Source organism: Lithobates pipiens, unplaced genomic scaffold (assembly GCF_037356315.1).
Source record: "Lithobates pipiens isolate NorthernLeopardFrog02 unplaced genomic scaffold, aLitPip1_a1.2 Scaffold_35, whole genome shotgun sequence".
Classification (NCBI taxonomy): domain Eukaryota; kingdom Metazoa; phylum Chordata; class Amphibia; order Anura; family Ranidae; genus Lithobates; species Lithobates pipiens.
Genome location: NW_027507811.1, coordinates 17,871,136 through 17,894,304, shown reverse-complemented (window position 1 = coordinate 17,894,304; position 23,169 = coordinate 17,871,136). Strand labels below are relative to the sequence as shown.

Here is a 23,169-nt window from a genome sequence, read left to right as displayed (position 1 = left end):
GGATATAATATAAAAGAAGATGGACAGAGGGAGGGAGAGACCTTCAGGGTAATAACGTGTGATCTGCTTGCACTTTCCCATCCTCCATTTCCTGCTTCCTGGTCACATGTTTCCTGTGACATCATAGGGCAATCTACAGGATAGGAACTAGACGATACTCCTGGGTGTGGGGTGAGGAAGTAAAAAGAAAACACTGTTGGAATTGGCAGCAGAGGAAGTAATAATATTAATTTATTTAGAAGGACACAAGGATCTCTACAAGGACGTCATGATGGAGAATCAGCCGCCCCTCACATCACCGGGTAAGAGGAGACTTTATTGTAAAGGAGAGAGCAGTACGGAGGCTCCACCTAGATCCCCCATCATCTGATAAACACATAGAAACAATGTACTCAGTCAGTGTGTGTGTTTCCTACAGATGGATCCAGTAATGGGAACCCACCAGATACATCCACCCGTCCTCTGTATTCCCAGGATTCCCCACAGGAGGATCACACCATCCCTCACCATCATCAGGTAGGCGGGACTGAGAAATTAGAACTCAAATACAGTGGAACCTCAGATTACGAGCATAATCCGTTCCAGGAGAATGCTCGTAATCCAAAGTACTCCCATATCAAAGCGAGTTTCCCAATAGAAGTCAATGAAAACGAAAATAATTTGTTCTGCATTGACTTCAATGGCATGCAATACCGCATGTGGCCAGAGGTGGGGGGGGGGCGCTGGAGAGCCTCAGAAACGATCGGAAAGGCCGAAGGACAGCTCGGCTGAACTCGGAAAGGCTCGGGAACTGAGTGTTTCTGAGGTTTTCCAAGCATTTCCGAATGGCTCTGCTTGGGTCTGGCACCCCCCCCCCACCTCAGGCCAAACACGGTACTACATACTGCTGTGGCTTGAATCCTGCTCGTTTTGTGAGACAACACTCGCAAACCGAGTCAGGATTTTAAAAAATACAGTACTCATATTGCGAAATGCTCGTTAACCGCCTTAGTCGCAATCTGAGGTTCCACTGTATGTTGTAGAATTCTACGCAGGAAGATCACACCATCCCTCACCATCATCAGATAGATGGGACTGAGCAATTAGAACATAAAAGTATTCTAAGATATGAGATGATATTTTTCTATTAAATCTCTTGCTCTATTTATATATTGTTCTTTCATCTTTGGGGTTTAGGGTGAAAGATTTCCCCCTCCTCTGTGTTCCCGGGATTCCACACAGGAGGATCACACCATCCCCCACCATCATCAGGTAGGTGGGGCTGGACATCTAGACCTAAATATATATTCTAAGCCATGAGATGACGTTCTTCTGTGTAGTCTCTTGTTTTACTTCAACATCTGAAGTGCACCCTACATTTTTCACCCTCATTTTTATTTTTTATTTCCTCTGTGGGTCTTAAGCCCAGACACATTGCGGGTCCTCTTCCTCCTTCTGTTCTTCCAAAGGAGGGTACATACTGAATGACGTGTCATTTGTGTCCTTTATATCTGCCTTGAGTTGACTTTAATAGATATTTTCTATTATTTTTGGTGTAGGGTGAAGAACGGATTAATATAAAATCTGAGGTTAAAGAAGAAGAAGTAGAGACGTATGTGGGGGGTGATCAGCCATTCACGGAGGACGTTGGGATGATTATGAAAAGTAAACAAGAGGGCATTTCTCTACCTTTTGACACAGGTAGGTAACAGACATTGTGGAAAAAACAGGTCAAAGTCTCATTTTACTTTTAAGTATAAGGATTGTAGTTTAAAAAAAATGTTAAATAACAATCAGATCTTCACATCATCCTATAGGCAGGTTCTAAAAGGTTAAATATGTTTGCCTACTAAAGGGTTAATGTGTGGTGTGGTAAGAGTTAACACTTGGTGCTGTGATGTTCCTTCCCCTTCATGTGTCACTTCCTGATTCTGAACCGGATCGGACCTCGTGGTCTGTTCCTGTATGGGAGGTGATCAGTGAGGACGCTGTAAAAAGCTGAACTGAACTGTGTGGTGGGGTTCCCCCCTTAGTGGGGGGGAACCCCAGCCAAATCCAGTACATTGTTATTAGAGAGAGAGGGGAAATGCAATTGTGATTTTGTATATCGCTCAAATGTACTTCTATGGAACCTGGACAGAACTGTAAATATAGAAGGCATAAATTGGGATAAAATCTTTGGAACAAAGAACGCAGAGGAGAAATGGTTTTGCTTTAAGAGCATATTAAATAAGGGCATCAGCCAGTGCATCCCATTTGGTAATACATTTTTGAAGAGCAAACAAAAGTCCTGGATGGCTTAACTCCAATGTAAAAATGCATATAAAAGCAAAGGAGAAGGCCTTCAAAAAATACGAGGCTGAGGGATCATCGTCAGCATTCAGACTTCATAAAGAATGCAACAAGAAATGTAAGGGTGCAATTAGGACGGCTAACATAGAACATGAAAGACACATAGTGGAGGAGAGCAAAAAAAAAATCCCAAGAAATTCTTTAAGTATATAAACAGTAAAAATGGGAGGACAGACCATATTGGCCCCATAAAGAATGAGGAAGGACATCTGGTTACAAAGGATGGGGAGATGGTGAAGGTATTGAATTTATTCTTCTCCTCAGTCTTCACGAGGGAATCGGGGGGCTTCATTAACTAAAACTGCAGTGTTTATCCTCATGACATATCACAGGAAGCACCTCCATGGTTAACAGAGGACAGAATTAAAATTAGACTTGAGAAACTTAACATTAATAAATCACCGGGACCAGGTGGCTTGCACCCGAGGGTACTTGGGGAACTCAGTAAAGTAATTGCCAGTCCATTGGTCCTAATTTTTACTGACAGTCTACTGACTGGAATGGTACCAGCTGATTGAAGAAAAGTCAATGTAGCACCAATATTTAAAAAGGGCCCAAAATACATCCCTGGGAATTACAGACCAGTTAGCCTAACATCAATAGCATGTAAACTTTTGGAGGGGATGATAAGGGACTATATACAAGATTTTAGTAATGAGAACGCTATCATTAGCAGTAATCAGCATGGATTCATGAAGAATCATTCTTGCCAAACCAATCTACTAACCTTCTATGAGGAAGTGAGTTGCCATCTAGATAAAGGAAGGCCCGTAGACGTGGTGCAACTGGATTTTGCAAAAGCATTTGACACAGTTCCTCATAAACGTTTACTGTACAAAATAAGGTCTGTTGGCATGGACCATAGGGTGAGTACATGGATTGAAAAGTGGCTATAAGGGCGAGTTCAGAGGGTGGTGATAAATGGGGAGTACTCGGAATGGTCAGGGGTGGGTCCCCCAGGGTTCTGTGCTGGGACCAATCCTATTTAATTTGTTCATAAACGACCTGGAGGATGGGGATGGGGTAAGCAGTGCAATCTCTGTATTTGTGGACAATACTAAGCTAAGCAGGGCAATAACTTCTCCGCAGGATGTGGAAACCTTGCAAAAAGTTCTGAACAAATTAATGGGTTGGGCAACTACATGGCAAATGAGGTTCAATGTAGAAAAATGTAAAATAGGATGTGGAATTCCCTTCCACAGGCGGTGGTCTCAGCGGGCGGCATTGATAGTTTCAAGAAACTATTAGATAATTACCTGAATGACCACAACATACAGGGATATACAATGTAATACTAACATAATCACATGCATAGGTTGGACTTGATAGACTTGTGTCTTTTTTCAACCTCACCTACTATGTAGCTGTGTAACTTTATTCACTAAAGCACTATGTTGTATGTATGGTTCTCAAACTCAGTCCTCAAGTACCCCCAACGGGCCATGTTTTCAGGTTTTTTAATTTTTTTTACTTTGCACAGCTGCTTTAAAGCAATATCAATGACATGGTATTGATAAGAGCTATTTTATCTAAGGGAAGTTGCCAAAACATGGCCCGTTGGGGGTACTTGAGGACTGAGGTTGAGAACCATTGTATGAAAGTACCTATTGTTTAATGCAGCATGCACACAGTCAAAATTTCGACAACAAAGGTTCGATGGGAGCTTGTTGTTGGAAATTCCAACCGTATGTAATCTCCATCGGACATTTTCCATCGGAATTTCTGACAAACAAAATTTGAGCTCTGGATCTCAAGTTTTCCGACAACAAAATCAGTTGTCGGAAATTCTGATCGTGTGTACACAATTCCGATGCACAAAATTTGATGCATGCTCGGAATCAAGCAGAAGAGCCGCACAGGGTATTGAACTTTATATGTGTTGTACGTCACCGCGTTCTTGATGTTTTGGAATTTCCGACATTTGTGAGTATGCAAGACAAGTTTGAGCCAACATCCATCGGAAATAAATCCAGGATTTTGTTGTCGGAATATCCGATCGTCTGCACGTGGCATAAGAGTATCTGTCTGTGTTACTTTGGAAGAGAAGAGACTTTACAGTTTATTGGGGAAGAACTAGGGAATAGAATGTACAATTCAGTTAAGTCTTGATGTTATGGAGTAAAGAGTGATAAGAAGGAGCCTCCAGTCCCAGGCAGAATAAATGGTGGTGACGGGTGACAGAGGTTCTGTAGATAAGGGAAGCTTGGCAGCTGGCTGGGCTCCTATGTTTGGGCCCACTGCAGACCAGAACCCTCCTAGGGGCTATGATTAGAACCATGGTGTGCAAGGCCTTGCAAAGTGAGTGTGGTGGTTCCAATCTTTTCCATGAGCTGGGTCGTGATCGGTGCCAAGCTGGCCATCTCCATCCTTTTGGACACTTTCAGTACCTGTACTTATGGGGCACTAACGGGTGCTGATACCCCGCCGGTCCTGAGGAGCTGCGGGCAGGAGTTTTTAGGTGAGGCCGCAGCTTCGGCCTAGTCCGTGAGACAGGACATCGCGGACTAGGCTGAAGCTAAGGCCTCGCCTACAAACCCCTGCCCGCAGCTTCTCAGGACCGGCATGGTGTCCATGAAAAAAAAAAAACAACTCGATTCGAATCGTGAATCGAGTTTTTTTTTTTTTAAGATTTTTTGGGGAGAAAATCGCCCAGCTCTACGTGCACCCCTGCCATGTTTCACCCCACTTGTGGGTCCAGGACCTCCATGGTGGGTGTCGCCACATAGGGGGGAAATTGAATGTTAATTCCCTTCCCTAATAAGAACCTGGAAGCTACAGTGCATCTGGAAAGTAATCACAGCCCTTCACTTTTTCCACATTTTGTTATGTCACAGCCTTATTCAAAAATTGATTCAATTCATTATTTTCCTCAAAATGACAACGTGAAAGAAGTTTGTTTGAAATCATGATTTGGAAAGGCACAAACCTATCTATATAAGTTCCCACAGTTAACAGTGCATGTTAGAGCACAAACCAAGCCATGATGTCCAAGGAATTGTCTGTAGACCTCAGAGACAGGATTGTATCGTGGCACAAATGTGGGAAAGGGTAAAGAAAAATTTCTGCAGCATTGAAGGTCCCAACGAGCACAATGGCCTCCATCATCCATAAATGGAAAAAATTTGGAACCACCGGGACTCTTACTAGAGCGGGCCACCAAACTGAGCAATAGGGGGAGAAGCGCCTTAGTCAGGGAGGTGACCAAGAACCCGATGGTCACTCTGACAGGGCTCCAGCATTTCTCTCTGGAGAGAGGAGAACCTTCCAGAAGAAAAAACATCTCTGCAGCACTCCACCAATCAGGCCTATATGGTAGAATGACCAGACGGAAGTCGCTCCTCAGTAAACGGCACATGACAGCCAGCATGGTGTTTGCCAAAAGGCACCTGAAGGAGTCTGACCATGAGAAACAAAATGGTCTGATAAAATAAAGATTGAACTCTTTGGCCTAAATGACATGCATCATGTTTGGAGGAAATCGGGCACCGCTCATCACCTGGCCAATACTATCTCTATAGTGAAGCATGGTGGTGGCAGCATCATGCTGTGGGGATGTTTTTTAGCGACAGGAACTGGAAGACTAGTCGGGATCAAGTGAAAGATGAATACAACAATGTACAGAGACATCCTTGATGAAAACCAGCTTCAGAACGCTCTGGATCATCTTCTAACAGGACAACCACCCTAAGCACAAAGCCAAGATTACAAAGGAGTGGCTATGAGACCATTCTGTGAATGTCCTTGAGTGGCCCAACCAGAGACCGGACTTGAACCCAACTGAAGATTTCTGGAGAGATCTGAACATGGCTGTGCACCGACGCAACCTGATGGAGCTTGAGAGGTCCTGCAAAGAAGAATGGGAGAAACTGCCTAAAAATATGTGGCAAGCTTGTAGAATCATACTCCAAGAGACTTGAGGCTGTAATTGGTGCCAAAGGGGCTTCACCAAAGTATTGAGCAAAGCCTGTGATACTTATGTACATGGGATTTTTTTCCGTTCTTTATTTTTAATAAATCTGCAAAGATTTCAAATAATTTTCTTTAATGTTGTCTTTATGGGGGATTGTTTGTAGAGTTTTGAGGAAAATTATTAATTTAATCCATTTTGAAATAAGGCTGTAACATAACAACAAAATGTGGAAAAAGTGATACCCACTGCTCTGTCTTCTCCATACTGAGCTGCCAGGATGGAACAGATGGATTCTGATTGGTCAGAGCCAGGAGGGTCCAGGAGGGTGGGGAGGGGATCTGGTGTTTGTTCAGCGTTACAGTTCTTCTGTAGAGGTGATCTAACTCTTTAATAAACCATTGCACTAACAGCTTAGGTTGTCTCCACACTGATGGGGGAGGGATGGAGCCACCCCAGGACACCAGCATTGTAAATCTTGGAGGAAGATTATTTCTCCATATTTTGATGTTACAGTTGTACCCGGTTCCATGCCAGAGCTCTGTGAAAGTGACTGTTAGACCAAAGTGTCTTTTTTTTCTTTCTGACTCAGCTTGGAGTCCATATATGACCTGCAAACTCTTCATAATATAAAATCCAGCCAATCCGATGTAGTAACAATCCACTAACGCGTTTTGGATAATGAAGCCTCAGTCATAGCTATTTATTATTATAGAATTAGCAGATGATATATGGACTCGGTGTGAAGACTTTTCTGGTTGATTTTGGAGGGAGAACAGGAGCCCAGCTGTGAGATCGGCATTTCCACTTATTCCACCGACGGGGAGGAGGAGCCAAAACTCCACTTATTTGTCATCTACTGAGATTTATTCTATTTTTTTACTTCTTTCCAACAGATGGATGTGATGTCAGGAATTCCTCGGAGAGACGTCTTCTATTATCTGCTGATTGTAAGTCAGAAGATAATGTCATCACACAGGATCCTCCAGGAGGAAATCCAAATACACAAAATATACATCACAGACCTTCCTGTCCGGAGACATCAATGGATCCCTCTGATCAGGGGGAATCTTCTCATCAATCACATACTATGATTGGAAATATCCATGTAAGATCTCACACTGCAGATCCATCAACAGATCCTTCTAATCCCGAGGAAACTTCCTCGCCCCATGAAGGAGATCACCGAGGTGACAATCTATTCCCGTGTTCAGAGTGCGGGAAATCTTTCATTAAAAAAGCACACCTTGTGACACATCAGAGAATTCACACAGGTGAGCGTCCTTATTCATGTTCGGAGTGCGGGAAATCTTTTAATCAGAAAGGACCTCTTGTTAAACATATGAGAATTCACACAGGCGAGCGTCCTTATTCATGTTCAGAGTGTGGGAAAACTTTCAGTAGAAAAGTACTCGTTACACATCTTAGAATTCACACAGGTGAGCGTCCTTATTCATGTTCAGAGTGCGGGAAAACTTTCTCTGAAAAAGGATCCCTTGTTACACATCTTAGAATTCACACAGGCGAGCGTCCTTATTTGTGTTCAGAGTGCGGAAAATCTTTCAGTAACAAAGTACTCCTTGTTACGCATCAGAGAATTCACACTGGTGAGCGGCCTTATTCATGTTCAGAGTGCGGGAAATCTTTCAATTATAAAGGACGTCTTGTTAAACATCAAAGAATTCACACAGGTGAGCATCCTTATTCATGTTCAGAATGCGGGAAATCTTTCCCTGAAAAGGGAACCCTTGTTAAACATCTTAGAATTCACACAGGTGAGCGCCCTTATTCATGTTCAGAGTGCGGGAAATCTTTCAATCAAAAAGGAAATCTTGTTATACATCAGAGAATTCACACAGGTGAGCGTCCATAATCATGTTCAGTGTAGGAAATCTTTGATTAGGAAAAATAATCTTGTTGAACATCAGAAAATTCATTCAAGTGAACATCCTTATTCGTGTTCAGAGTGCGGGAAATCTTTCACTAGGAAAGGAAACCTTATGCAACACCAGAGAATGCATAGGAGTGAGCTTCCTTATTGATGTTGTAGATCAGGGATCTCCACACTTCGGCCCTTCAGCTGTTGCAGAACTACACGTCCCATGAGGCATTGTAATACTCGGACATTCACAGACATGACTAGGCATGGTGGGAATTGTAGTTCCTGAACAACTGGAGGGTCATAGTATGAGCAGCTCTGTTGTAGACGAGTCAGCCTGGGGCAGATTTAGGAGCGGGTTAATAGTAGAGGGCGGGTACTTGTTTATTAAGCAGCTGGTCAGAGAGGCTGGTGGATGTCTGTTCAATATTGAGTTGGCCCGCCCTTTGCAGCTATAACAGGTTCAACTCTTCTGGGAAGGCCGTCCACAAGGTTTAGGAGTGTCTATGGGAATGTTTGACCATTCTTCCAGAAGTGCATTTGTGAGGTCAGACACTGATGTTGGATGAGAAGGCCTGGCTCGCAATCTCTGCTCTAATTCATCCCAAAGGTGTTCTGATGGGTTGAGGTCAGGACTCCTGACCTCCTGGAACAGGTGCATTAGATTAGGGGTCTCCAAACTGTGGCTCTAGGGACAAATATGGCCCTTTTCTTGCCTTTCTCCAGCCCTTGGGGGACTATTCCTCCCACTGACACCAACAATGGGGCACTATTTCTTCCACCAATACCAATCATGGGTTTCTTTTCCTCCTACTAATAGGGGCAGTACTCCTCCTCCTATTGACAGCCAACCTTGAGGCCATATTTATTCTCACTGGCCCGGTACATTTTCTGCCCCTAAAGTCTTTAGGACAATAAAACTGGCCCTTTGTTTGAAAAGTTTTGAGACCCCCTGCATTAGATGATACAGCTGCACACAGACAGGCTTAGCCCTGTCAAAGCGCCAGCCATGAACTCGGCTCGCCTTCAATGCAACACTCACTCCCAGCCTGGCTAGGATTTCTGCCTTTAGCAATGTATAATCCCATGCTGACTCTGAGACCAAATCACAATTCGCCAGTTGAGGATCTGCAGTCACCATTACCTGCTTCATCAGTCCAGCCTACAGCCAGCCGCTTCTGGCTATTTAAACTGCCTTGTTCATGTCTTTCATGCCTTCACTTTCATCAACATATCCTGAGTGTCTCTGCTGAGTTCCTGTTAAAGACTTTGCCCAGCTGACGTCCCTTCTGGTTCCTGATCTTTGGCTTCCGACTATGCTGATCTCTGGCTTCCTGATTACTGGCTTGTCTGATTACCCGTTTTGGCTTCCAAACCCTGGCTTATGTTTTGACTATGTTCTTGATCTGTACTTGTTTTTTCTATTACATTAACGGTGTGATTTTTTTTTTTCTTCACAGTTAAAAGTTTTGTTTTATTATGGAAAAGACAAGTATGATACAACAAAGAGTCGTTGGTAATTGTCATAGTACATACAGGTTTGTGCATACATATTACAAACAGCGGAGCAAAGAATATAAACAATATAGGAAGCTCATTAGTCAGTTAGGCAACGATAATTGTGAAATTCCCAGCCGTTATTACTTGTTTATTATCTGCAAAACTGAAACGCCCAACGGAGGCTAATTACAAATTGTGCGATGACGCACCTGCGTCCGTGGCAAGTCCACCTTTTGAAAACCGGGATTCAGTATTCAAATCTTAGCTGCTAAGAAATTCCTCTGTATGTGTTAATTCATATTCAGTGGGACATCCAGCATATCCTGGTGGGTTTACCACCTGTCTCTCTCCACTAAAATATTATGGGCAAGCAGGGTTCTTTATTGATCCGGTCCTAACAAAGCTTAACCCAGGTAAATATTTACCTACATATTATGATTTAAAAAGCTGAGTGGCACGTGTTTACCAATAGGAAGTACAAATCTCGAATGCTTCCCTTTTTATATACAATACTTTCTTTCCATATAGGAAATATATATTATATTCATCTCCTTCCTGTGGCCACTAAAAGATCAATCAATTAAGTCGTCTTTTGAAACTATTCTAGGACAGTTGTTGTCCTTATCATGTTAAATCTAGGTTCCAGTTAATCTGGTAGGTCCATCTCTATTTCATCTTTGCATATAAACCTAATAGTATATTCTAAAAATATTGATCTATCTATAAAAAACAAAATATGTACACTAATTGCACGCCAATAATGTGATGGATTTAAAATTCTGTCTTAAATATCATGAAATGTATTTCTTGTTCTCTTTGTTATCCATAGTATACATTACAACACACCTGATTCTCCTGAAGAAGCTTATTAAAGTAAAACATGTTGAGTGGTAGTGTGTGTATGTCTTGAATACAACAAACAATAATAACAAGGAATCCATTTTTTATCACGTTTTATTGTTGTAATAAATGATATTCAATTTTATCTATTTGTAATTTCTATGAATTTTTCTGATTTGACACCTTAAAAGTCCCTAGGCTTGTTCCTTCTCCCCATTTTTTTCTGTATACTCCTCACTACTTTACATTGTAGCAAAGTGTAATTTCTTCAGTGTTGTCACATGAAAAGAGATAATAAAATATTTACAAGAATGTGAGGGGTGTACTCACTTTTGTAAGATACTGTATAATGAAATAAAATTATATTTATTATAAAAAAATAACATTTTTGGCGGAGGTCCGTCGGACTTTTCAAATGAACGGACTTGCCCACACACGGAGTAAATTCTGTTCATTTAGAAACGTGACTCGCGAAGGAAGTCAATGTCGCCGCTTCCATCGGTTAGATTGACACCTTGCCAGCCCCGTTGCCTGGTATGGATTTTAAGGGGAACCCCTACACTGAAAAAATGGCATGGGGGTCCCCCCAAAGTCCATACCAGACCCTTATCCGAGCACGCAGCTTGGCCGGTCAGGAAAGGGGGTGGGGACGAGCGCCCCCCCTCCTGAGCCGTACCAGGCCGCGTGCCTCAACATGGGGGGTGGGTGCTTTGGGGAAGGGGGGCCCTGCGGCCCCCCCACGCAAAGCACCCTGTCCCCGTGTTGATGAGGACAAGGGCCTCTTCCCGACAACCCTGGCCGTTGGTTGTCGGGGTCTGCAGGCGGGGGGATTATCGGAATCTGGGGGCCCCCAGATTCTGGCCCCCGGATGAGTATTCTAATTGCTTGCTAGGATAATGGTCTGGTATGAATTTTACTTCACAAATGTAGACTATTGTTTTCTGATCCATCACATATAATTCAGATTTAAAAAAATTAACTAAAGGCTGTAATGTAACAAAATAGGTAAAAAGCTAAAGGGGTGAATACTTTTGCAAGACACTGTATATATAATATTTGGGATTTATAAGTCATTTTCAAGCAAAAAATACTGATTGTTAACTTGTAAGCAACAAATGTCAGAAAAAGCTTAGGCATGAAGGGGGTTAAAGACCAGAAAATCTGTCCATCCACAGCCTTTTGTTTGTAGACCAGATACATCCTAAATATAGAACCATTTATCCAACTGTCCATCCAGGGCCTCTGGTTTATAGACCGGATACATCCTAAATATAGAACCATTTATCCAACTGTCCATCCAGAGCCTCTGGTTTATAGACCAGATACACTGTGAATATTGAGCTATTTATCGAACTATGCATGTGGAGTAGATGAACTGTAGAAGAGACACATAATAAATATAGAGATGGAGATCTTTTGTTACTAGACATGAAGAGTGTGATTGTATAGGCACAGGAAGTGAAAATACAGCTGGAGGGGAAATGATGTCAGGTGCAGACAGGAAGTGAGAAATGCACAGGAAGTGATGTAAGCAAGGAACAGGAAGTGATGTATGGGTCAAAAAGGACGTCCTGGGTGAGGGGTGAGTTGTGAGGAAGTAAAAAAAGACAACGTTGGAACTGGCAGCAGAGGAAGCAATAATATTAGTTTATTTAGAAGGACACAAGGATCTCTACAAGGACGTCATGATGGAGAATCAGCCGCCCCTCACATCACCGGGTAAGAGGAGACTTTATTGTAAAGGAGAGAGAAGTACGGAGGCTCCACCTAGATCCCCCATCATCTGATAAACACATAGAAACAATGTATTCAGTCAGTGTGTGTGTTTCCTACAGATGGATCCAGTAATGGGAACCCACCAGAGAGATGTCCCCGTCCTCTGTATTCCCGGGATTCCACACAGGAAGGTCACACCATCCCCCACCATCATCAGGTAGGTGGGACTGAGCAAATTCTACGCTTTGAAATAACATTTATTTATTTCATCTGTTTCCTTTTATAAATCCGTTTTATCATATTTGGGGATTAGGGTGAACAACTGAAAGACATCAAAGTTGAGGTTAAAGTAGAAAAAGAAGAGAAGTCCGGGGATCCGCAGTCTATGGAGGAGGGAGATCCTCTGTATTCCCGGGATTCCACACAGGAAGATCACACCATCCCTCACCATCATCAGGTAGGTGGGGTTGGGCATCTAGACCTAAATATATATTCTAAGCCATGAGATGACGTTCTTCTGTGTAGTCTCTTGTTTTACTTCAACATCTGAAGTGCAGCCTTTGTTACCCATCCCCCATCCCCGTTTTTAGCTACTTTGAGCGCCAACATTTTTCACCTTCATTTAAATTTTTTAATATACATTCCTTTCCTCTGTGGGTCTTAAGCCCAGACACATCGCGGGTCCCCTTCATCCTTGTGTTCTTCCAATGGAGGGAACATACTGAATGACGTGTCCTTTGTGTCCTTTATGTCTGCCTTGAGTTGACTTTAATAGTTTTGTTTTCTATTATTTTTGGTGTAGGGTGAAGAACGGATTAATATAAAAGCTGAGGTTAAAGAAGAAGAAGTAGAGACGTATGTGGGGGGTGATCAGCCATTCATGGAGGAGGTTGGGATGATTATGAAAAGTGAACAGGAGGACATTTCTCTACTTTTTGACACAGGTAGGTAACAGACATTGTGGAAAAAAACATGTCAAAGTCTCATTTTAGTATAAGGATTGTAGTGTAAAAAAATGTTAGATAATTATCAGATCTTCACAATAATCTATAGGCAGGTTCTAAAAGGTTAAATATGTGTTTGCATACTAAAGGGTTAATGTGTGGTGTGGTAAGAGTTAACACTTGGTGCTGTGATGTTCCTTCCCCTTCATGTGTCACTTCCTGATTCTGAACCGTATCGGACCTCCTGATCTGTTCCTATGGGAGGTGATCAGTGAGGAAACTGTTAAGAGCTGAACTTTGTGGTGGAGTTTCTCCTTAGCGGGACCCCTGGATGGGTTCCAAGCAGGGTCGGCACAAGGGGTGGGCTGGAGGTGTGGCTGCCCTGGGCACAATGGCTTACTGTAGGGATGGGGCACCTTCCTTCTGTTACAAGGCTGATAGGAGTAGTGATAGCGACAGTGATTTAGACAAGGGCGTGACTGATCGATGTAGAATCTCCTAAACTTGCACATCATGAATGAGGAGTGGGTGCAGTTTGGCATCTTTGCCCTGGGCACTGGAAGACCTTGTCCCAGCACTGGTTCCAAGGACTGGACTTTTGATGCCATTTACTGGGATGCAACTAAGCTATAAAAAGTTATGAACAACGCCGCACAGCCAAATCCGGTACATTGTTATTAGAGGGAGAGAAAGAGGAAATGCAATTGTGATTCTGTATATCACTCAAATGTACTAATATGGAACCTGGACAGAACAGTAAATATAACTTTATTCACTAAAGCAGTGATTACATGGTTACATAGTAGGCGAGGTTGAAAAAAGACACAAGTCCAACCTATGTGTGTGATTTTATGTCAGTATTACATTGTATATCTCTGTATGTTGTATGTATGGTTCTCAACCTCAGTCCTCAAGTAACCCACAACAGGCCATGTTTTCAGGTTTTTTTTTTTTTACTTTGCACAGCTGCTTTAAATCGATATCAATGACATGGCATTGATAAGATCTATTTTATCTAAGGGAAGTTCCCAAAACATGGCCCGTTGGGCGTACTTGAGGACTGAGGTTGAGAACCATTGTATTAAAGAACCCATTGTTTAAGAGCGACCTTCTGTGTTACTTTGGAAGAGATTTGGGGGGGGGGGCAGGGACAAAAGTAGGGGGGACAAACTATAAAACACAATTTTTATATATTTATATATATATATATATATATATATATATATATATATATATATATATATATATATATATATATATATATATATATATATAATTTCAAGAATAGAATGCACTCCAGAGGTCTTGTTAGAAAGAGAGATGTTAGCTGAGCATTGCAGCTGCAGGCAGCCACTTATATTCAGAGCGTGTAATTGTTCTTTCCATGTTGGGCTAACATACATGCTCATCAATGCCCCCTACCAGTGCAGTTTATCAGTGCTGTCTATCAGTACCCGTCAATGCTGCCTATCAATGGCCATCAGTGCCGCCCATTAGTGCCCATCAATGCTGCCTATCAGTGCTCATCAATTCTGTCTATCAGCGCCACCAATCATTGCTCATTAATGCCACCTATCAGTGCCTCATAATCAATGCAGCCTATCGGTGCTCAATGCCCATCAGTGCCCACCAGTGCAGCCTATGACTGCTGCCTATCAGTGCTCATCAATGTCTTCTATCAGCGCCACCAATCATTGCTCATCAATGCTATCTCTCAGTGCTTCCTCATCAGTGCAGCCTATCAGTGGCCATCAATGCTGCCTAACAGTGCTCAATGCCCATCAGTGCCACCTATCTGTGCCCATTAATGCTGCCTATCAATGGCCATTAGTGCCTCCTATTAGTGCCCCCTGTCAGTGCCCATTATTGCTTCCTATCAGTGCATATTAGTGCCTCCTGTCAGTGCCATTAGTGTCCCCTGTCAGTGCCCATAAGTGCCTCCTGTCAGTGCCCATTAGCACCTCCTGTTAGTGCCCATTAGTACCTCCATTTCTCGATAAAACACCTGGTAGTTCTCTCTCCCCTCCCTCTCTCACACACGATGGGTGAGGAGACACAGGCGATCGGCTCCTTCTCCCCTCCTTCCTCTCTCATATGGGATGGGAGAGGAGACACATCCGATCTGCTCCCCCTCCCCCCCGCCACCACTGCTGCTCTCATCCTGTGTGTGTACCGCAGGAGGTCACGTGTAAAGCTATCGAGTTCACACTTCCTGCGGTATACACACAGGATGGGATCGGCGGTGGAGGGGTGAGGGGGCAGGGGAGAGAGAAGGAGCAGATCGGATGTGTCTCCTCTCCCATTCCGTACAAGAGAGGAGGGAGGGGAGAAGGAGCTGATCGCCTGTGTCTCCTCACCCATTGCATACGAGAGAGGAGGGAGGAGAAAGAACTACTAATACCAGCTCTGACATTACTGGTTGTTAGATGCCAGGTGGCTCTAGCAACCAGTGGCCAGGAATGGAGTCAGGTGGAGGAGGAGCCAGCACTACAGTGGCTCAGGGCATCCCTGTCCCCTACATTCCGGACTGGTCCCAGTGTCTGTTTATTTTAATTGGGAGGGCACAGTATAATTTGAAGGGCATGACCCCCTCTGGCCCCTCTAGTGATGTCACTGCCTGTAAGCGTGTATGACCTCATTGATGGTGCACTGGAGTTGGCACATCTGGAGTATTGATCTGCTTATGTAATTTTTCACTGAACACATGCTTCTTGTACTCTACGCTTCACATGATTGCATATTTTTTATCAGATTTATTACCTTGTATTCTGGTATAAGTGAAGTGCAGTCTCCCTACCACCTTTTCTATTTATTCTGAGCTTTACAATATTTAATATCTATGAATAGTTTATACAGAGTTGTCACTGATAGTGGTACACCAGTGTATTTAGGTGTATATATACACAGAGTACCGCCTCCTTTAACCCTTTATTTGCCACTAATATATGATATACATCAGCAGCAGATGATTTTAAGCACTGACAAGCCGACTGTTGTCTGTCAGGAGGAAGTGATCAGGTGGCTGTATAACTTCCACACCACCTCTCTCGACATGTGCACCTCTGCCATGTTTCATCCCACTTGTGGGTCCAGGACCTCCATGGTGGGTGTCGCTACATAGAGGGGAGTGAACGAATGTTAATTCACTGACCTCCCTTCCCTAATAAGAATCTGGAAAGTATTCACACCCCTTCACTTTTTCCACATTTTTTTTATGTCACAGCCTTATTCCAAAATAGATTCAATTCATTATTTTCCTCAAAATGACAACGTGAAAGAAGTTTGTTTGAAATCATGATTTGGAAAGGCACACACCTGTCTATATAAGGTCCCACAGTTAACAGTGCATGTCAGAGCACAAAACAAGCCATGATGTCCAAGGAATTGTCTGTAGACCTCTGAGACAGGATTGTATCGTGGCACAGATGTGGGGAAGAGTACAGAAAAATGTCTGCAGAATTGAAGGTCCCAATGAGCACAGTGGCCTCCATCATCTGTAAATGGAAACAATTTGGAACCACCAGGACTCTTCCTAGAGCGGGCCACCAAACTGAGCAATCGGGGGAGAAGGGCCTTAGTCAGGAAGGTGACCAAGAACCCGATGGTCACTCTGACAGAGCTCCAGCGTTTCTCGGTGGAGAGAGGAGAACCTTCCAGAAGAACAACCATCTCTGCAGCACTCCACCAATCAGGCCTGTATGGTAGAATGGCCAGACGGAAGCCACTCCTCAGTAAAAGGCACATGATAGCCCACGTGGTGTTTGCCAAAAGGCACCTGAAGGAGTCTGAGAAACGAAATGGTCTGATGAAACAAAGATTGAACTCATTGGCCTAAATGGCAAGCGTCATGTCTGGAGGAAATCAGGCACCGCTCATCACCTGGCCAATACCATCCCTACAGTGAAGCATGGTGGTGGCAGCATCATGCTGTGGGGGATGTTTTTTAGCTGCAGGAACTGGGAGACTAGTCAGGATCGGGGGAAAGATGAATGTAGCAATGTACAGGGACATCCTTGATGAAAACCAGCACCAGAGCACTCTGGATCTCAGATTGGGATGAAGGTTCATCTTCCAAAAGGACAACGAACCTAAGCACACAGCCAGGATTACAAAGGAGTGGCTACAAGACAACACTGTGAATGTCCTTGAGTGGTCCAACCAGAGCCCGGACTTGAACCCAATTGAACATCTCTGGAGAGATCTGAAAATGGCTGTGCACCGACACTCCCCATCCAACCTGATGGAGCTTGAGAGGTCCTGCAAAGAAGAATGGGAGAAACTTTTTAAAAATATGCAAAGATTTCAAACAAATTTCTTTCATGTTGTCTTTATGGGGGATTGTTTGTAGAATTTTGAAGAAAATAATTTAATTTAATCCATTTTGAAATAAGCCTATAACATAATAACAAAATGTGGAAAAAGTAAAGCACTGTGAATACTTTCCAGATACACTGTATGTGGATGACATCACTTCCGGGTCCGGCTGTCACTTTCCCGGGTTGCTGTGGTTGAGGGGAAAAAGAAAATGGAGTGCAATATGTACTTCATTACCTTCAATGGAAGGCGGATGAGACATCACTGGTCACACAGACCCCTAAAGTCACATTAAAGGGTTAGTTTTCCTAACACCGGACCCCCTTCACTCCCCACCCCCGGTCCTCACTGTACTTACTGTCAGCCATCCTCTACTATCAGGACTCTCTCACCACTCCAATGGTCAGGGGATATGAAATACCCCACTGCTCTGTCTTCTCCATACTGAGCTGCCAGGATGGACCAGATGCATTCTGATTGGTCAGCGCCATCACATGCAAAGAGGGGTCCAGGAGGGTGGGGAGGGGATCTGCTGTTAGATCACCTCTACAGAAGAAATGTAAAGCTGAACTAACCCTTTAATAAACCATTGCATTAACAGCTTAGGTTGTCTCCACACTGATGGGGGAGGGATGGAGCCACTCTAGGACACCAGCATTGTAAATCTTGGAGGAAGGTTATTTCTCCATATTTTGATGTTACAGTTGTACCCGGTTCCATGCCAGAGCTCTGTGAAAGTGTTGATTGTTAGACCAAAGTGACTTTTTTTTCCTGCTGACTCAGCTTGGCGTCCTTATATTATTATACAGGATTGATATAGCGCCAACAGTTTGCGCAGCGCTTTACAACATCGGGGAAGACAGTACAGTTACAATACAATTCAATACAGGAGGGATCAGAGGGCCCTGCTCGTTAAAGCTTACAATCTAGAAGGGAGGGTCAAGTGGAACAAAGGGGAGTAGCTGTGGGGGATGATCAGATGGACAAAATGAAAATACCGTTGTTAGGTGTGGGTGTGGGTAGGCTTCTCTGAAGTGAAGTGTTTTCAGGGATCATCTAAAAGCTAATAGAGCAGGAGATAGACGGATTGGGGTAAGGCGTTCCATAGGCTTGGAGAGGCTCTGGAAAAGTCCCGGAGGCGAGCATGGGAGGAGGTGATGAGAGAGCTAGAGAGCAGGAGGTCTTGAGAAGAACGAAGAGAACAATTAGGTTGGTATTTTGAGACTAGGTCAGTGATGTAGCTGGGGGCAGAGTTATGGATGGCTTTGTAGGTAGTTGTTAGTATTTTGAATTTAATTTGTTGGGTGAGCGGAAGCCAGTGGAGGGATTGATAGAGAGGAGTAGAAGAGACTGAACAGTTGGTAAGGTGGATGAGTCTGGCAGCAGCATTCATGATGGACTGAAGTCGGATCGAGTATGCAGAGGTAGGCCAATGAGGAGGGAGTTGCAGTAATCAAGGCGAGAGATGACCAGGGAGTGAATTAAGAGCTTTGTTGTGTCATTGGATATAATTCGTTGTAATCTGCAAACTCTTCTTTATATAAAATCCAACCAATCCGATGTAGTAACAAACTATTAACACGTTTTGGATAATGAAGCCTCAGTCATAGCTATTTATTATTATAGAATTAGCAGATGATATATGGACTCGGTGTGAAGACTTTTCTGGTTGATTTTGGAGGGAGAACAGGAGCCCAGCTGTGAGATCGGCATTTCCACTTATTCCACCGACGGGGAGGAGGAGCCAAAACTCCACTTATTTGTCATCTACTGAGATTTATTCTATTTTTTTACTTCTTTCCAACAGATGGATGTGATGTCAGGAATTCCTCGGAGAGACGTCTTCTATTATCTGCTGATTGTAAGTCAGAAGATAATGTCATCACACAGGATCCTCCAGGAGGAAATCCAAATACACAAAATATACATCACAGACCTTCCTGTCCGGAGACATCAATGGATCCCTCTGATCAGGGGGAATCTTCTCATCAATCACATACTATGATTGCAAATATCCATGTAAGATCTCACACTGCAGATCCATCAACAGATCCTTCTAATCCCGAGGAAACTTCCTCACCCCATGAAGGAGATCACCGAGGTGACAATCTATTCTCATGTTCAGAGTGCGGGAAAGCTTTCACTAAGAAAGGAAATCTTATTCAGCACCAGAGAATTCACACGAGTGAGCGTCCTTTCCCTTGTTCGGAGTGCGGGAAATCTTTCACTCAAAAAGTAGACCTTGTTAAACATTTTAGAATTCACACAGGTGAGCGTCCTTATTCATGTGCAGAGTGTGGGAAATCTTTCACTGTCAAAGCAGCCCTTGTCACACATCAAAGAATTCACACAAATGAGCGTCCTTATTCATGTTCAGAGTGCGGGAAATCTTTTGCTCGGAAAGGAGCACTTGCTGAACACCAGAGAATTCACACAGGTGAACGTCCTTATTCATGTTCAGAGTGCGGGAAATCTTTCACTCGGAATGGAAAACTTCTTCAGCACCAGAGCGTTCACACAGGTGAGCGTCCTTTCCCTTGTTCAGAGTGCGGAAAATGTTTCACTCAAAAAGCAGCCCTTGTTACACATCTTAGAATTCACACAGGTGAGCGTTCTTATTCATGTTCAGAGTGCGGGAAATCTTTCAATCAGAGAGATACTTTTGTTAAACATCAGAGAATTCACACAGGCGAGCGTCCTTATTCGTGTTCAGAGTGTGGAAAATCTTTCAGTAACAAAGGACCTCTTGTTACGCATCTTAGAATTCACACAGGTGAGCGTCCTTATTCATGTTCAGAGTGTGGGAAATCTTTCACTGGCAAAGCAGACCTTGTTAAACATCTTAGAATTCACACAGGGGAGCGTCCTTATTCATGTTCAGAGTGCGGGAAATCTTTCACTCGTAAAGGAGTCCTTGTTACACATCAGAGAATTCACACAGGTGAGCGTCCATAATCATTTTCAGAGTGCGGGAAATCTTTCACTAGGAAAGGCAACCTTTTGCAACACCAGAGAATTCATAGGAGTGAGCTTCCTTATTGATGTTGTAGATCAGGGATCTCCACACTTCGGCCCTCCAGCTGTTGCAGAACTACACGTCCCATGAGGCATTGTAATACTCTGACATTCACAGACATGACTAGGCATGGTGGGAATTGTAGTTCCTGAACATCTGGAGGGTCATAGTATGAAGAGCTCTGTTGTAGATGAGTCAGCCTGGTGCAGGTTTAGGAGCGGGTTAATAGTAGAGGGCGGGTACTTGTTGGGAGCATGAAATTGTCCAAAATGTCTTGGTATGCTGTTGTCTTAAGAGTTCCCTTCACTGGAACTAAAGGGCCAAACCCAACCCCTGAAAAACAACCAAACACCATAATCCCCCCTCTAGCAAATGATTTGGACCAATGCAAAAAGTAAGGTCCATAAAGACATGGATGAGTGAGTTTGGGGTGTAGGTACTTGACTGGCTTGCACAGTGTCCTGACCTCTTGGAAGAGGTGCCTCCAAACTGCGGCCCATGGGAAATGTGGCCCTTTGCTAGCCTTTCTCCAGCCCTTGGGGGATTTATTCCACCAATACCAATCATGGGATTCTATTCCTCCTACTAATAGGGGCAGTACTCCTCCTCCTATTGACCACCAAACCTGAGACCATATTTATTCTCACTGATGCCGGGCCTGGGACATTTTCTGTTCCTGCCGGACACAATTCGGCCCCCCTAAAGTCTGTAGGACAATAAAACTGGCTCTTTGTTTGAAAAGTTTGGAGACCCCCCTGCATTAGATGATACAGCTGCACACAGGCAGGCTTAGCCCTGTCAAAGCCCCAGCCATGAACTCGGCTCGTCCTCAAAGCAACACTCACTCCCAGCCTGACTAGTATTTCTGCCTTTACCAATGTATAATTTAGGGTTGTCACCTCATCCCTTTAAAACGGAACACATATTAACCAGTTGCCGACCGCCGCACGCCGATGTACGTCGGTACAATGGCACGGGCAGGCATAAGGACATGTACGTCCCTTGCCTCCCGCGGGTCGGGGGCCCAATCGGGCCCCCGCCCGGTGCCTGCGGCGGTCGGTATTCGTTCGGGAGCGATCCCGGACGAGGGGACGGCCATTCATTCATGGCCACCCCCTCGCGATCGCTCCCGACGAATAGAAATCCCCCGTGACATCACTTCCTCTCCTGTAATGTAAACACAGGAGAGGAAGTGATGTATTCTCTCCTCCGTGTCGGTATTTTTCGTTCCGACACGGAGGAGAGCGGATCAGTAAGTTGCACCAACACTCTACACACACAGTAGAACATGCCAGGCACACTCACACCCCCCCTTTACCCCCCGATCACCCCCCCAATTACCCCTGCCCCCCATTCACAGTGACACCAATGTCATTTTTTTTTTTTTTTTTTTGCATTGGTGTCATTTGTGACTGTAATAACTGTTAGGGCAGTTAGAGTTAGCCCCCTTTAGTTCTAATGTACCCCCCTAACCCCCCCAATAAAGGTTTAACCCCGTGATCACCCCCCGTCGCCAGTGTCACTAAGGCTGGGTTCACATTGCAGCGGTTTATGAGAACGAATGTGATTCGCACCGCACTGCAGTGCAAATCACATCCGATCTCTGTGCGATTCGAGTTCAGCCATTCGCCGCACCCGCCGCAAATTCGCACGGGACCCTTTTTTTGGCCCGCAGCAGAATCGGATCGCATGGGTGTTCACACCATGCGATCCGAGTTTGCAGATCGCACTGCGATATGCGAACTGATCTGGGGGTGTCAGTAACATTTCACTGACACTCCCAGCAGTTCGCATAGGGCAGTGTGAACTGCCGCCGGGAGGCATGCGATGCGGGAACCCGCCGCGGATTCGCGGCGTTTCCGCATCGCTCCAGTGTGAACCCAGCCTAATAAGCGATCATTTTTCTGATCGCCGTATTAGTGTCACAGGTGACGCTAGTTAGGCAGGTAGGTATTTAGGTTCGCCGCAGCTTTTTATAGCGCCAGGGACCCCCATATACTACCGCATAAAGCCCCCTGATTGCCCCCTAGTTAACCCTTTCACCAGTGATCACCATATAACTGTTACAGGTGACGCTGGTTGGTTAGTTATTTTTTTATAGTTTCAGGGCACCCGCCATTTATTACCTAATAAAGGTTTAACCCCCTGATCACCCGGCGGGTGTCATTTGTGACTAATAACTGTTAGGGCAGTTAGGGTTAGCCCCCTTTAGTTCTAAGGTACCCCCCTAACCCCCCCAATAAAGGTTTAACCCCGTGATCACCCCCCGTCGCCAGTGTCACTAAGGCTGGGTTCACATTGCAGCGGTTTATGAGAACGGATGTGATTCGCACCGCACTGCAGTGCAAATCACATCCGATCTCTGTGCGATTCGAGTTCAGCCATTCGCCGCACCCGCCGCAAATTTGCACGGGACCCTTTTTTTGGCCCGCAGCAGAATCGGATCGCATGGGTGTTCACACCATGCGATCCGAGTTTGCAGATCGCACTGCGATATGCGAACTGATCTGGGGGTGTCAGTAACATTTCACTGACACTCCCAGCAGTTCGCATAGGGCAGTGTGAACTGCCGCCGGGAGGCATGCGATGCGGGAACCCGCCGCGCATTCGTGGCGTTCCCGCATCGCTCCAGTGTGAACCCAGCCTAATAAGCGATCATTTTTCTGATCGCTGTATTAGTGTCACAGGTGACGCTAGTTAGGCAGGTAGGTATTTAGGTTCG

At 44.4% G+C, this 23,169-nt stretch overlaps 1 protein-coding gene across 1 annotated transcript in view; it reads left to right on the top strand.

Annotated features, from left to right (window-relative positions):
- Positions 1 to 23,169, top strand: part of LOC143955178 (uncharacterized) — a 137,670-nt gene that overhangs the window by 101,401 nt on the left and 13,100 nt on the right. The window contains 11 exon segments of the mRNA XM_077465270.1: positions 240 to 302; positions 419 to 516; positions 1,177 to 1,251; positions 1,539 to 1,680; positions 7,135 to 8,116; positions 8,118 to 8,274; positions 12,065 to 12,176; positions 12,293 to 12,390; positions 12,487 to 12,630; positions 12,976 to 13,117; positions 19,239 to 20,467. Of these exon segments, the coding sequence (XP_077321396.1) occupies positions 240 to 302; positions 419 to 516; positions 1,177 to 1,251; positions 1,539 to 1,680; positions 7,135 to 8,116; positions 8,118 to 8,274; positions 12,065 to 12,176; positions 12,293 to 12,390; positions 12,487 to 12,630; positions 12,976 to 13,117; positions 19,239 to 20,467 (3,242 nt within the window).